Consider the following 15,123-nt stretch of genomic DNA (forward strand, 5'->3'; position numbering starts at 1 on the left):
ATCAATGTTATGAATTTTTTTATGGTTTTTCCACCCCTTAAATTTTACCCCCTTACCGATACCAAACAGGAATTTCAATTATGGAGTTTTTGCCATCTAGCGGTAACTTTTGGCGAATGGAAATTTCTCAAGGACGTGGTTTGGAATTTGAGTTATCTTACGTATTCCAATGTAGGAATGGTAGGAAGTATTGTTCATTACTTTGTAGATATCCGGTATTGACAATTTTAATCACCTTCGTGTGCTTGAAGCAAACATTCCACCCTAGAGTACTATCTCTGTAAGGCTATTTAATCCATGGTCTCCCTATGACATCATCCCAGTTCAGTAGACCGACTTCACTGTGACTGTTTTAGGGCCAATTGGAGAGCCGTTCTTTCCGTACAAGTGGTTTCATTTCACCTTTTCAATAGTGACAATCCCACGCAACCGACTGACGCCAAAATTGATAAAGCCATACGAGGGGTAAGACAGTCTCAGGTCTGTACACCGAGTTCGTGCATTTAGCACTGTTAAAGGTACATATTTTAAAGAGTTCGCGAGTTCCATTTAGCACTGTCAAACGTACGGCAGTGTACACCGAGTTCGCAGAGTGTCTTACCTCTCGAAGCCATATTAGATTCATAGTCATTATTTCTAAATATAAATAACTAAATTCCAGGTGATCTATACAATGTTTCAAAAGGTTATACAAAAATGTTACGGAGTTGTAGGTGGTGAGTTGAGAAGTATGCCTGTTTTTCCCCCATTTTCCTACGATGAGCTTAAAGAGCGCCAGAGAGTGTGGTCTATTAGCCCTTGGAAGTAGGCTGCAACAAGCGCAAAACCAAGCAGCAGGAAAATGCGAACATTAAGTTTGGGTTCGTGTGATAGGTAAAAAAGGACTTTGTAAACAAATCGAGGTAACCAGCGTATAAAAGTAAACTTAAACAGTATCTAAAATCCCTGCTGCTTGGTTTTGCGCTTGTTGCAGCCTACTTCCAGGGGCTAGTAGGCCACACTTTGAAGCTCTCTGGCGCTCTTTTAACTCGTCGTAGGAAAATGAAAAAAAACCGCATACTTCAAATCACCCCGAACAACTCCTTAACATTTTTGCATAACCTTTTGAAACATCCTGTATGCACTGTATGCATGGGTGTTTTTCACATATTTTTCCTTTTCCGGCTAAGAAAATTTACGTTTATTTAATATTATTATAATATACTATTATATTATTCCAATACAAATATTCTTGGTCATTTCATTGGGGTTTCTCAGTCAATGTGTTGAAATCTAGTATTTGATATTAATTTTTAAACGTGTAAATTCAAATAACCGTGTCAGAAATCCATACCTCTACTTGGAATGCTTATCGCTGCATATTTTCGTCTCGATGTGGCTGACGGTTTTTTTGACGTCACTATGTTAGCTTAAAAAACAACCATGTGAGAGGGGAGCGCGCAGATGGCATTTTTGCTCTAGCAGGTGGGGCCAAAGTCGTCAGAGTGATCTTACCATACGTTATACGCCAGGATAAGCATTCCAAGTAGAGGTATGGATTCCTGACGTGTAAGAATGTAATAGTTCTATTTATAAAAAAACCTTGGCCATCTTGTTGAAATGTTGCCTCCCCGCTTCAGCTGTGGATCCGTTTTCTCTCCCACTAAAGAGCTTATGAACTCATTCTTAGGCATTGGCTGAACTATTCCAGGGCAACATTTCAACAAGTTGGGCAAGCGTAAAGACATTTTATAAAATCAACTATTAATGCTTTTATACATTTTCAATAAATTACTTATTTATGTATTAAATAATTAAATCAAATAAATATCTTTCAGAACTTTGAAACTACATCTTAAACGATGTTTCATTCAATATACTATTGGTAACTGACATATTAAAATGATATTACTTTTACCTTTAGATTTAAACACAAAAAAATGACCAACCAAATTTTCCATTCCATTATGGGAATTCTCAAAGAAAAGAAAAATTATTATCCGTTTTCTTAATAACGGATCTAAGAGCTAAGATTAATCCGTCTCAGCGAGCTTGTCCATCGTATATACGCCAAAATTGAGCATCGGTTCGCATTTGCATTTATATCGATTCCGACCAGGAGGAGTAAAGTTAAGAAAACACTCAGATACCTTTCAGAGACGGCTGCAACTGGAACATGAGCCTATATAAATATATTTTTTATCTTTTCTCTTGGAACGCTGCTGGGGAATATTTTTGCAATGTACTTGTTTAAAGTGTATATCACCACTAACGCGTTCTTTATATAAGACCACAAAACCTTCAGGGATTAACTCCTGCTCAAACCACTCAAGCCACCGAAATACTATTATCTTTAGAACTTCACTGACCCAACAAAAATAAGGTTTCTAGTTCCACCTTCCATTAAATAATTAATATTATTAATTATTTTATATCTTTTATGATTCCGTTGCAGAACTTTCTTACGTTATAAATAATAAGATATTTAATTTAAAATTATCAAAAAATTATTTTAAAAGACTGTATTACATAAGATGGTTTATTTTCGCTTGTTCCGGTATTTCGGAGTAGGGTAAGAAGAGTAACGCTATGTTGTCATTTTACTCCGATTCTGTGAAGGCGAATAGTTCGAGTCGGAGTAAAAACGTTTTTCCAAAATGGTTGCTTGTGGCCTTTTTAGCAGATAAATTCTGGCTAGCAGACGACAAAATCCGATTTTCTCCTTTACACCTCCTTTTCAGAAGGAGTAAAAAGAGTAGCCCTAATACTCCGGAACAAGCGAATATTTTATGGGGCGGAGTAATTCTCATCCCCGGAACAGGCGAATAAAACATTTTATGTTAAAAAGAGTCTCAACATAGTAATTATCACTAACTATAAATAAATACATTATTGTCAGTAAATACACGTAAATTAGGTTATTTGCGTACGAATGCGAAAATGAAAGTGGTGAATTTAAAATTCAAGACGGCAGATGAAGCTATTATAGTAGCCTATTGAGTAAAGGTCATTGAGTAGCCCACTCTCATAGAATGGGGGGTCCTACGGAAGCGCATGAAACATGAATCCTAACGGGCCAACTGGTTTTCGAGGCATGAATAAATAAAGTCTGAAGAGCGATGGTGTTGTTTTTACATCTTTTAGAGTATAAACTTACTTTTTTATCCAGATATTGTACATCACCTTTAGGCCAACTTGTTAATTTCACGCCTCGAAAACAAGACGCTGCGTACGAAAAGTGTTCACAAGTTTCGTTGATAGCCTTCCATTCTATGTGGTTTACTCTATGGTAATGGTGTGGTAAAATATTCAAATTCATTTCTTAAGCCGATTCGTAATATTTGGTACAAATTGTATTATTTTAATGCTTTCCATTTCTATCTGAAAAATAATTTCTATTAACTTCCCTTTATCTTTGTCTGATCAGATTAAATCTGTTAGTCTTAACTGAATTTCTTAACCCAACAGCTTTTTAAGTTGAAAAACTTAAAGCGACTTTAGCATTATCTCACGTAAAGCTTTTGAAAACTTTTACTTTCTGATGTGATCAGATTAAAATTTCGCTTCAGAAACATAGTTAATTTTTATATTTATCAGTTATTCAGAAACTGTAAACCAGCTAACTGTTATCCGAAGAAGGTTTAGAAAATGGGTTAAACTGATTTATAGTTGAAAAAATCCGAGAATCTATCCCTGTTGGAAGCACTAGTTATTTTAACTTGAAACTTATATTTATTTTCCGTCACAAACTGTAGATTTAAATTAAATATGTTTATTAACACGCCATACCCAATAATTCACAAACTTTAAATGTCAAAGTATGATTTAATTCGAAGCATATTTCGGGGTCTCGCGAATACTTGATCACATTTACATACATTAATCGTTAAAAAGTCTACCCCAGTAAGACTCGTTAGTTCAAAAATTAAATATATAGTGTTAGATGTCTCGTCATTTCAGAATATTTAAATTGCAAATTTAATGAAAATAGATCTGATCTATAAACACGGTGTACATTTCCAGCAGTTATTAAAGCCGTAATTAATGGCTTAGTGTTTTGTAACAAGGCTTTCCGCGCCTTAATTTGTTTAACAGCGCTCGGGCAGAGGCGAACTAAGAGCGTTCCAAAAATAAAGGTCACTAGCCCTCGCTGACGCCACGTATTGATTTTTGTTTAAGTTGAAATTAATTACGCGCACTTTCGGGATTGCCGGATTAAATTTATGATATCTCTCTAAAGGCGTAATTTTTCTTTTCACCCGCAGGGTTGCCGAACGATTTGCAAGTATACTGGCAGCAGTATCCGTGGCTCTTCGGCGAGACTGTGTGCAAACTCAGAGCCTTCATCGCCGAACTGACCAGCTACGCTTCCGTGCTGACCATCGTGGCGTTCAGCACGGAGCGCTATTTGGCCATCTGCCATCCTCTTCTCATCCAGACTGTCTCTTCTCTATCGAGAGCCATTAAAATTATCACCACAGTCTGGATTACGTCTGGCTTGTGCGCTATTCCATTCGCCATTTTCACTCAAGTAGGTCCCTACCAAAAACATTTTTTTCATTCAATTTAGCGATAATAACTATGATCGAACAATTTTTAGCGTGTGTTCCCTATCCCATCATCAGAACCGGAATAAGAACTAAGCCTACTAGGCACAGGCCTATGGGCCCCCACCAACAGAAGGCCGCCACGCGTCATTGTCCGCAGTGACGCGTTAACCAATACGCTTACAAGGACTCAAGGAGAGTACCCGAGGTGTTTATTGCCGATTTTGTTCAAAGTCGGGCGTAGTGTAGACCTATGTGAGATATTAAGGAGACGTTGCACTACCCATTCCATTTGTCATGGCAACAGAAAATGTTTTTGAACACTTAAAACAAAAAAATCTCCATTCATAAAAGCATGGGATTTTCTCGGTTTCACAGGGTCCTAGCTACTAAATTGGTTTTTTAAACTTGAAAATCACGAAATAGGTAATTTTGACCACATTTAGGTAAATTTCATCAAGTTTGGGTAAATTGTAACATTTCTGGGGTAAAATTGTAACAATCTTTGGGTAAAATAAGAAAAAAATCTTATTTTTGTTTTAAGTGGTCAAAAACATTACGCCCGACTGTGAACAAAATTGGAAATGAACACCTCGAGTACTCTCCTTGTTAGTAGCTATCAGCATAGGGGCCTGCAACTTTTAAAAGGCTGAGGACCCTGAAACGAGGCTATATCATGGTTATTGGGGGGGGGGGGGGGGCGCCTAATAAAGCTCAAGCCTAGGGCCCAGGTAGTTAATCCGCCGCTAGCTGTCAGGATAAATCATGTTACGCTTCAAATATAGAGAAAGGTTTTCGCATAAACACAACCATAAGTGACAGAACCGGACTAATGACTAGGCCTACTAGGCACAGGCCTATGGGCCCCCACCAACAGAAGGCCGCCACGCGTCATTGTCCGCAGTGACGCGTTAACCAATACGCTTACAAGGACTCAAGGAGAGTACCCGAGGTGTTTATTGCCGATTTTGTTCAAAGTCGGGCGTAGTGTAGACCTATGTGAGATATTAAGGAGACGTTGCACTACCCATTCCATTTGTCATGGCAACAGAAAATGTTTTTGAACACTTAAAACAAAAAAATCTCCATTCATAAAAGCATGGGATTTTTTCGGTTTCACAGGGTCCTAGCTACTAAATTGGTTTTTTAAACTTGAAAATCACGAAATAGGTAATTTTGACCACATTAGGTAAATTTCATCAAGTTTGGGTAAATTGTTACATTTCTGGGGTAAAATTGTAACAATCTTTGGGTAAAATAAGAAAAAAATCTTATTTTTGTTTTAAGTGGTCAAAAACATTACGCCCGACTGTGAACAAAATTGGAAATGAACACCTCGAGTACTCTCCTTGTTAGTAGCTATCAGCATAGGGGCCTGCAACTTTTAAAAGGCTGAGGACCCTGAAACGAGGCTATATCATGGTTATTGGGGGGGGGGGGGGGCGCCTAATAAAGCTCAAGCCTAGGGCCCAGGTAGTTAATCCGCCGCTAGCTGTCAGGATAAATCATGTTACGCTTCAAATATAGAGAAAGGTTTTCGCATAAACACAACCATAAGTGACAGAACCGGACTAATGACTAGGCCTACTAGGCACAGGCCTATGGGCCCCCACCAACAGAAGGCCGCCACGCGTCATTGTCCGCAGTGACGCATTAACCAATACGCTTACAAGGACTCAAGGAGAGTACCCGAGGTGTTTATTGCCGATTTTGTTCAAAGTCGGGCGTAGTGTAGACCTATGTGAGATATTAAGGAGACGTTGCACTACCCATTCCATTTGCCATGGCAACAGAAAATGTTTTTGAACACTTAAAACAAAAAAATCTCCATTCATAAAAGCATGGGATTTTTTCGGTTTCACAGGGTCCTAGCTACTAAATTGGTTTTTTAAACTTGAAAATCACGAAATAGGAAATTTTGACCACATTTAGGTAAATTTCATCAAGTTTGGGTAAATTGTAACATTTCTGGGGTAAAATTGTAACAATCTTTGGGTAAAATAAGAAAAAAATCTTATTTTTGTTTTAAGTGGTCAAAAACATTACGCCCGACTGTGAACAAAATTGGAAATGAACACCTCGAGTACTCTCCTTGTTAGTAGCTATCAGCATAGGGGCCTGCAACTTTTAAAAGGCTGAGGACCCTGAAACGAGGCTATATCATGGTTATTGGGGGGGGGGGCGCCTAATAAAGCTCAAGCCTAGGGCCCAGGTAGTTAATCCGCCGCTAGCTGTCAGGATAAATCATGTTACGCTTCAAATATAGAGAAAGGTTTTCGCATAAACACAACCATAAGTGACAGAACCGGACTAATCACTAGGCCTACTAGGCACAGGCCTATGGGCCCCCACCACTGATGAAATCCATGGATTTTTAACTGATTCGGTTTAAGAGAAAAAAATATCAGGCTTGTTGCTTTTTCATTTGAAAAATCATTATTTTCAATGGGAAAATTTAATATTTTGTGTTGTCAAAAACATTTTTCGTTGCCATGGCAAAACGGTTGCCCATTGAATAAATTCCCTTTAGGATTTTTATGATACATGAAAGTCTACCAATCCCCGAGTTTGAACAAAATCGGTGGGTTACACTTCGGTATGTCTCCTTGTTAGTGCCTAGGGCCCCTCCTTCAGTAAATCTGGTTCTGCCCATCATGCTTCCAGAGTAAGCTCCTTCTCCGTTAAACAATAAATAAGTTCGGTTTATTATTGGTTCCAAAAACTGACGTCTTCCTTCCATTGCAAAAAAATGGTGGATACCAAACTCTATACAGTGTTAAGTTAAGAGGAACCACCTATGGACGTCATTGCCAGGAATGATAAAAACGGGTATTTATTATTCTCCAACGTCCACTTTCCCCCATTTCAGCTTTCCGTTGCTAAGTAACGCATTTTGAAATTTTTAATGTTTAGGCTTGTTTTCTCTCAAAAAGTAACCCACTTGCATAGAGTGGAAGGCCCTATAGAAGAGCATGAAACATTAATCCTAACGGGCCGACTTGTTTTCGAGGCGTGAATAAATATAGTCCGAAGAGCGATGCTGTTGTTTTTACATTTTTTACAGTATAAACTTACTTTTTTATCTAGATATGGTACATTACCTTTAGCCAACTTGCTTATTTCACGCCTCGAAAACAAGACGTTGCGTACGAAAAGTGTTCAGAAGTTTTGCTGAAAGCCTTCCACACTATGTGCTTGGTTTACTCTATGGTAATGTAGATTATCTAGATAAAAAAGTAAGTTTATACACTCAAAAATATAAAAACAACACCATCGCTCTTTGGATTATATTTAATCACGGCTCGAAAACAAGGCGGCCCTGTAGAATTAATGTTTCATGCGCTTCCATGGGGCTTTCCGCTCTATGCGAGTGGGTTACTCTATGAACCTTGAGGACGTGGTTCGAGATCATTGAGTTTGGTTTGATCTAATGACCCAGTGCGCGTGCCATACGATCTGAAAATATGAAATTCTTAGGAAAAATAGCTTTTCAATTATTAGCTCTGGATCGTTTTTTTAGTGAACACGCTGTATATCTTGAGGGTTTTGAAAGTTTGATGGTCGTACCTAATAGATTAGATGCATTATTTTTGTTTCAAATCCGATTTACACCATCTTGAAAAATGGCGAATACCAAAATCTATATATATCCTGTACGTTTTTGACGATTTTCTGAAAGTTGGCTAGTCGCACCCTGTAGATTACGCCTATTATTTGTTTGGTTAAAAATCCGATCACCACTATCTTGGCAAATGGCGAATACCGATTTGTCTGAGCACGCATTGGTTCGCTGGTTACTTGAAATACAACTTTATATTGTTAAATGATGGATACATAAAACAATAACTACAACAATAATAACACAAATAATTTCCTTTTGGTTAAAATTGGAAAATTACTAAATTGGAAAACAAAGTTTGTAAAAAGATGTTTACTCCAAATCTTAGGAGAAAAATACATTGTAAGTTAAAAAGTTTAATAAGAAATAAATAGTAAAAATAATAATGTGGAGTCGGTTCCAAAACAACATAGTTGAGTCTCTCTCGAGACTAGTTCCATGCATTGATACTTTTTGTGATTTGCTAATGTCATTCGTGTGCTTTATTTCAATTATAGACAGAATTTCATATTTGCTACTAGGAATAATTATATCGTGTCATATAATTATGGTGAGATTCCAACTTGCCCGCAGCACACATCATCAAGGTGGGAGGAGCTAAGTCAATTTACATCACACTCAGTCCCAGAAATAAAAAAAAGCCATTCAATTATTGTAACCGTCGAAAACTGGGCCCAGTGGAAATCGTAGAGGGAAGGGACGCCGTGATTGGTTTGCTTTAGATCCTACTACACGCATGCGCATTCACGGTTTTAATGTTTTTAATTTATTAAACATGGCGGCAAATCAAAACATATTCACGAAAGGATTTGGGTACATTTGTTCGAATTTCATTCGTCCGAATGGTGGTACAAGTGTCCGAATGAGCATCTGTCCAAATGCCGGAAAACAGGATCGTATTTCATTTGCCCGAAAAATTTATCACAACTTTTGTTGGTGATTTAGTCCTTCAATTTATGTTCACTTTACTGGCGAATTTCATTCGTTCGAATAATCGTTTGTCTGTTTTTTCGAACATTGGGAATTGGTTGTTTTGTTTTTAAATATTGTTAGTATAAGAAAATAGTAACACTAACGTGAAACTAACTTAACCTAACCTAACCTAACCTATCCTAACCAAAAATAAAATATCCACAACATTCAACGCAATTCCTACTTAAAAACAAACAACGATATTTACAATGTAGTTTTTTATTTTTTATTCTTGCACTAAAAAAATCCGGACCAAAAAAAAACAGCAATAAGAAATACTAATTTAGCTACCGATTCGGACGAATGAAACAAACAAGTTGTCCAATTCGAAAAATTGAAACATTTTTTATTTCGGCGGTTCGGACGATTGAAATTCGAACAAATGTACCTCTCCTCCCGAAAGGATCTTAGTCATTGATATCGTATATTTGTTTGGACACTTCAATGGATTATCATTATTATTACTTTCAATAAACTGAAATAGACAGAAAACCATCATGTATCAAAATAAATCACTTAAAAGGTAATAATAGCTTTATTTTGGTTGAAGGTCCAATTTGAAACTAAGCCAAAAATAACGTTTGGATTTGTTATATCAGACGCTGCGCTGACAAACTTTCAACGGAAAAAACCTTGAAAATAATTTTTTTGTGGCCATAGGCGGCACTAGCGTCGGATCTACGTCACATTTCCCCCCATTTTCAAACAAAACCTGCCTTTGGGAAGAGGACTGCCGAGCTTGTTTATTATTTTAACCGTCTAATATAACGCAGGATTGACAGATAGATTATAGACGATGATCATTGCTAGTAGTCCATATATGCTTTCCTGGTATAGATTTAAGCCGCGTTTGCTATTAAAAAATGAATGGACATACTTGGAAGAAATCTTTTGTATTTTTAAACCAATATAAAATTGAAAGATTATGCTACTAAACCAATTATGATAAATTTTAAATCAGGCGCCAGAAATCAATGATCTTTGTTGTTCCTAAAGAAGCACTTGGTCTGGGAAATATTCCCATTCTTTAATAAAATTAGGTAAATCAGGGAAATTTATGAGGTTTCAGGCAGTGTTGGGCACCGCTCATCTCATTGTGAGCGGATTTGTTATTATGATCGAAAATGAGCGGTAAAATATCTTTTTAAAAGAGCGCAAAACAAAAATGAGAGGAGCACCAATTTTAACGCTAAAAAAAAGAGCGGAAAGAGAGGAGCGAAAATTTTACCGCTCAAAAAGACGTGAGCGTGAGCGGCTCTTCGACGAAAATGCCCAACACTGGTTTCAGGAAGAGAACAAATTTACATGTGCATTTACTCATCTTATATTTAAAATTTATATTAAATTTTAATCATGGAATACTTTTTAATGAAAAGATTTGTTAAGTTAGCAATGACCTGGAGATTCACATAAGATAAAACCTTAATTTTTTATTGAGGTTACCTTTAATCATTCAATAACATAAGAAACAGAATCAATCCATGTTTCCAACGAAATTCGAGCAACCGAGGAAATAACAAGATAATCTATCGCTGTTTTAAGCACTAGTTATTTTAACTTAAAACTTATATTTATGTTTGGTCAAAAACTGTTTGTTAACGCGCCATACCCAATAAATCACAAACTTTAAATGTCCAAGTTTGATTTAATTCGAAGTTTTTTCTACGTATACTTGATCACATTTACATATATTAATCGATAAAAAGTCTACCTCGGTAAGACTCGTTAGTTCAAAAATTAATATGTAAATAAATTTAGATTAATATTAATCATGGAATACTTTTTCAGGAAGGGATTTGTTAAGTTATCAATTACCTGGAGATTCACATAATCTTTATTGAGGTTATCTTTAATCATTGAGTTCACATGGAAATATCAGTGGAAAATCTAATATTAACAAGGGAAAAGGTTTAACATCATTGGAATGAACCCAGGCTATATTATGCATTTATTAGTTATCCTTTTGTTAATCTTGATATTATTTCAACGTGGAGGGTTGCGAGTCGCAAAACACGAAAATTCAATAACAAAAGAAACAGAATCAATCCATGTTTCCAACAAAATTCGACCAACCGAGGAAATAACAAGACATTGTTCGCCTGGAACCGATAATGTGATATCTCGAAAAGTACACGACTTTTGACGTGGCGGTTACAATACATCATTCCTTCTTCCTTCTCGAGTAGAAACGGCTTCAGTGAGTGAGTCGGCCATTAGGAAAACAAACAGCCACTTCCTCCAGCGATTTCCACCCACTTCCGGTCACGCTCGAGGTGAGATTGCAACCGGCAATTGCTTTTATCCCCCACACCCACCGGCCATTGTTTATTCTCGCAGATAAAATAACGTCATTGCCAATATGAGACGCACGATGAAGGTATATTTAGTAAGGCGATAAGAATAAGGATCTCCCAAACGAACGAAGGCGTTGATGTTTGCCCGAAGTTACAATTTGTATCCACGAAAATGTATCCGTTACGCGTTAAATTTATGATTAGAGAGACTCGTTGCTTACCGAAAAATATTTAATTTTAAAAATATTGTTTATAATATCATAATGATAATTAGTCACTTAAAGCAACTGTCGGCTCTATCATTGCCACCTGTATTATCAAAAGGCCCCTGTTATTAGAGATGGCCATGGATCTATCCGAATCTTCGAAAAATATGATTTTCGCGGAGAGCGTGGAGCCATCTATTAATGGGAACGGAAGCTAAAATTCAAAATAGCGAAACAATGACGTCGTCAGAGAGCCATTATAGAGTATTATATTTAGACCACTTCACTCTACTTAGTTAACTTTAACCTAAATTATATATCCCATATAAAATATATTGTAAACAATTACTATAATTGAAGTTATTGGCAAATTTACAAACGAGCCAATCAACGCGAAGCATACTTTTATGTCCCGCCTTTTGGGTGAAAATGTAGCTTCCGCATCTTGTTTGGATTTCGACGCTAGCGACATCTGTTGTAAAAAGAGCTACTTCACCCAGAGCCGACACTTGCTTTAAATATCGCCTGTGCTCGGCGCGGTAATATTTAATGTCATAAATATATTAATTACACTTATCTCTTTCACGGATATGCCTTTCATTAGTTAGTCCAAAATGTTTATGTAAGGATTTAATCATTAACGAATGAGGACTCATTACCAAGGAAAATAACTATGTTGAGACCATAGAGTAGCCCACTTGCATAGAGTGGAAGGCCATTGGGAAGCGCATGAAACATTAATCCTAACGGGCGAACTGGTTTTCGAGGCGTGAATTAATATAGTCCAGAGCTATGGTGTTGTTTTAACATTTTATACAGTATAAACTTACTTTTTTTTATCTAGATATTGTACATTTCCTTAAAGCCAACTTATTTATTTCACCCCTCGAAAACAAGACGTTGCGTACGAAAAGTTGTCACAAGTTTCGCTGATAGCCTTCCACTCTAAGTTTAAAAAGAGACTGAACAAAAGTCATTATCCCTCAGTAGAAAAATATTCTTTCTTATATTCAGTTACAAGTTAAGAAAGGCAAAATATCTAGTACATTTGGCGGAAAGGTACTAGCATGAATTTCTGGCCAATCGGAGGCGGGAATTTCGAATTTGGCCGGTTTACGGTTGAATTTCTAAGTATACCGGCGCGCGTTACACAATATTGGAAAAAACCGTCTATAGCGTTATGTTTCTAAGTGAAAATTAATTCTTTAACACAGATAAGATTTTAAAAACCGTTGTCATAATTTATTTTTAGTACTACAAGTGAGGCATACCTAAAACAATTCCTATTGACGAGTTCAGGGTAAGTATAGAACGGGTAATGCCGAGATTACCACGTTGACGTACATGAACGTGCGATTTGATGATTTTTTAAGAGCATAATACTAAAAATACGCTATAATGAAGCTTAAAAATAATTATCTGCATTAAATATATATTTATATAAATTTACGCAATAGACATTTCTAAAATGGATTAATATAACATGCGCGAGGAACCTTTATGAATTCAATAGAAAATATGTGAAATTCGAAATTAACGCGCTGATTTACCGGAAATTCGTGCTAGTATCTTTCCGCCAAATGTACTAGATATTTTACCTGCAACTGAGTATAGTAACACATTATTCACAATCGAAATTCGAAGATGAAAATGAAGAATTTGTGCAATATGGATTAGAAATGGTTCAAATGATTATATTTCGGTGCAAATTTGAGAGGGTTACTAGGCCGTGGCTAGGACGATGACACTGAATTAATTTAATTGAAGGTTCTTAAAACTTTAAAGTACTTTGATCGAAGTTAATCTAGCAATTTGGTTTGCCCTTGACTAAAGTCTAAAATATTACATCATCCAAAGCGTAGATGAAGGCTTGTAAACAATTACCTGGAAATATCTCGTAATATCGGCTTTTGTATGGATTGAACAGCTAGAGCGTTAGGAATCTGACGAACCATGAATTTGAAGAATGGTTTTGTTGTAGGTCTCTTGACATTACGACAACCAGAAGGAATAGGCACTGAAACCGAAGTCGAAACCGTTTCCATATTGACGGTTATTGATCGAAACTGTGCCACGGCGTTTCCATTATTCCGTGAAATGCGAGTTCGAGAAAATGACATTTCGGTTTGCATGAAGGAAGATGGAATGGGGGACCATAATCCGATGGGATTCCACGACGAATGCTCTCTGATGAAGAGTTTACTTAACACGTTGTTACGCACAGACCTTCAGGCAATTCCCAATGCTGGTTTATGTCTTTATTGGAAATATAACCTTTCAAGGAATTTAATGGGAAATTATTTTCAGCGAGGCCGAACTTTAGTCCCTAAGAAAATTTTAGTAGAACTATAGTCCCAACTAAAGCAAATTTTAGTAGTACTATAGTTCACCTAAAGCAGACTTTAGTATAACTATAGTTGCACCTAAAGCAGAATTTAGTAGAACTATAGTAGCACTTAAAGCAGAATTTAGTAGAACTATGGTAGCAAATAAGGCCGATTTTAATTAGAACTATAGTACCACCTAAAGTGGGATTTTATTAGAACTATAGTAGCACCTAAAGGATAATTTAGTAGAACTATAGTAGCACCTAAAGTAGATTTTATTAGAGCTATAGTAGCACCTAAAGCATACTTTAGTAGAATTATAGTAGCACCTAAAGCAGACTTTAGTAGAACTATAGTACACCTAAAGTGGGATTTTCTTAGAACTATAGTAGCTCCTAAAGGATAATTTAGTAGAAATATAGTAGCACCTGAAGTAGATTTTATTAGAGCTATAGTAGCACCTAAAGCATACTTTAGTAGAATTATAGTAGCACCTAAAGCAGACTTTAGTAGAACTATAGTAGCACCTAAAGCCTAATTTAGTAGAACTATAGTAGCACCTAAAGGAGAATTTAGTAGAACTATAGTAGCACCTAAAGGAGAATTTAGTAGAACTATAGTAGCACCTAAAGTGGATTTTATTAGAGCTATAGTAGCACCTAAAGCATACTTTAGTAGAATTATAGTAGCACCTAAAGCAGAATTTAGTACAACTATAGAAGCACCTTAAGCGGATTTTATTAGAACTATAGTAGGACCTAAAGTGGATTTTAGTAGAGCTATAGTAGCACCTAAAGAAGAATTTAGTTGAACTGTAGTAGCACCTAAAGCCAATTTTAGTAGAGCTACAGTAGCACATAATTCAGATTTTAGTAGAACTATAGTCCTAAAGCAGATTTTATTAGAACTATTGTAGCACCTAAAGCAGACTTTATTAGAACTATAGAAGCCCCTAAAGCGGACTTCAGTAGAAATTTAGTAGCACCTAGAGCAGTCTTTTGTAAAAATATATATACATTCGAGTTTCCTACAAACGAACTAAAGACGAGTTTTGACAAAGTTTTTGATGTCTTCAAAGAGACGTGACCTTTAAACACTTTTATAAACTTGAACTTTTATTGATTTACATAACTTGCCACTTTTAGGGTCTCTTTAAAACAAACGTTTAGTGTCGTCTAA

At 36.4% G+C, this 15,123-nt stretch overlaps 1 protein-coding gene across 2 annotated transcripts in view; it reads left to right on the top strand.

Moving 5' to 3' along the window:
* The window catches only part of LOC149960328 (neuropeptides capa receptor-like), a 132,921-nt gene that overhangs the window by 102,078 nt on the left and 15,720 nt on the right, over positions 1–15,123 (top strand). For both annotated transcript variants that reach the window (XM_090165233.1, XM_090165234.1), the window contains exon 3: positions 4,245–4,510. In XM_090165233.1, the coding sequence (XP_090021359.1) occupies positions 4,245–4,510 (266 nt within the window). The remainder of the gene's footprint in view (positions 1–4,244; positions 4,511–15,123) is intronic.

The sequence above is a fragment of the Leiobunum rupestre genome, chromosome 2 (assembly GCF_980474605.1).
Source record: "Leiobunum rupestre chromosome 2, qqLeiRupe1.1.hap1, whole genome shotgun sequence".
Taxonomy (NCBI): Eukaryota; Metazoa; Arthropoda; class Arachnida; order Opiliones; family Sclerosomatidae; genus Leiobunum; species Leiobunum rupestre.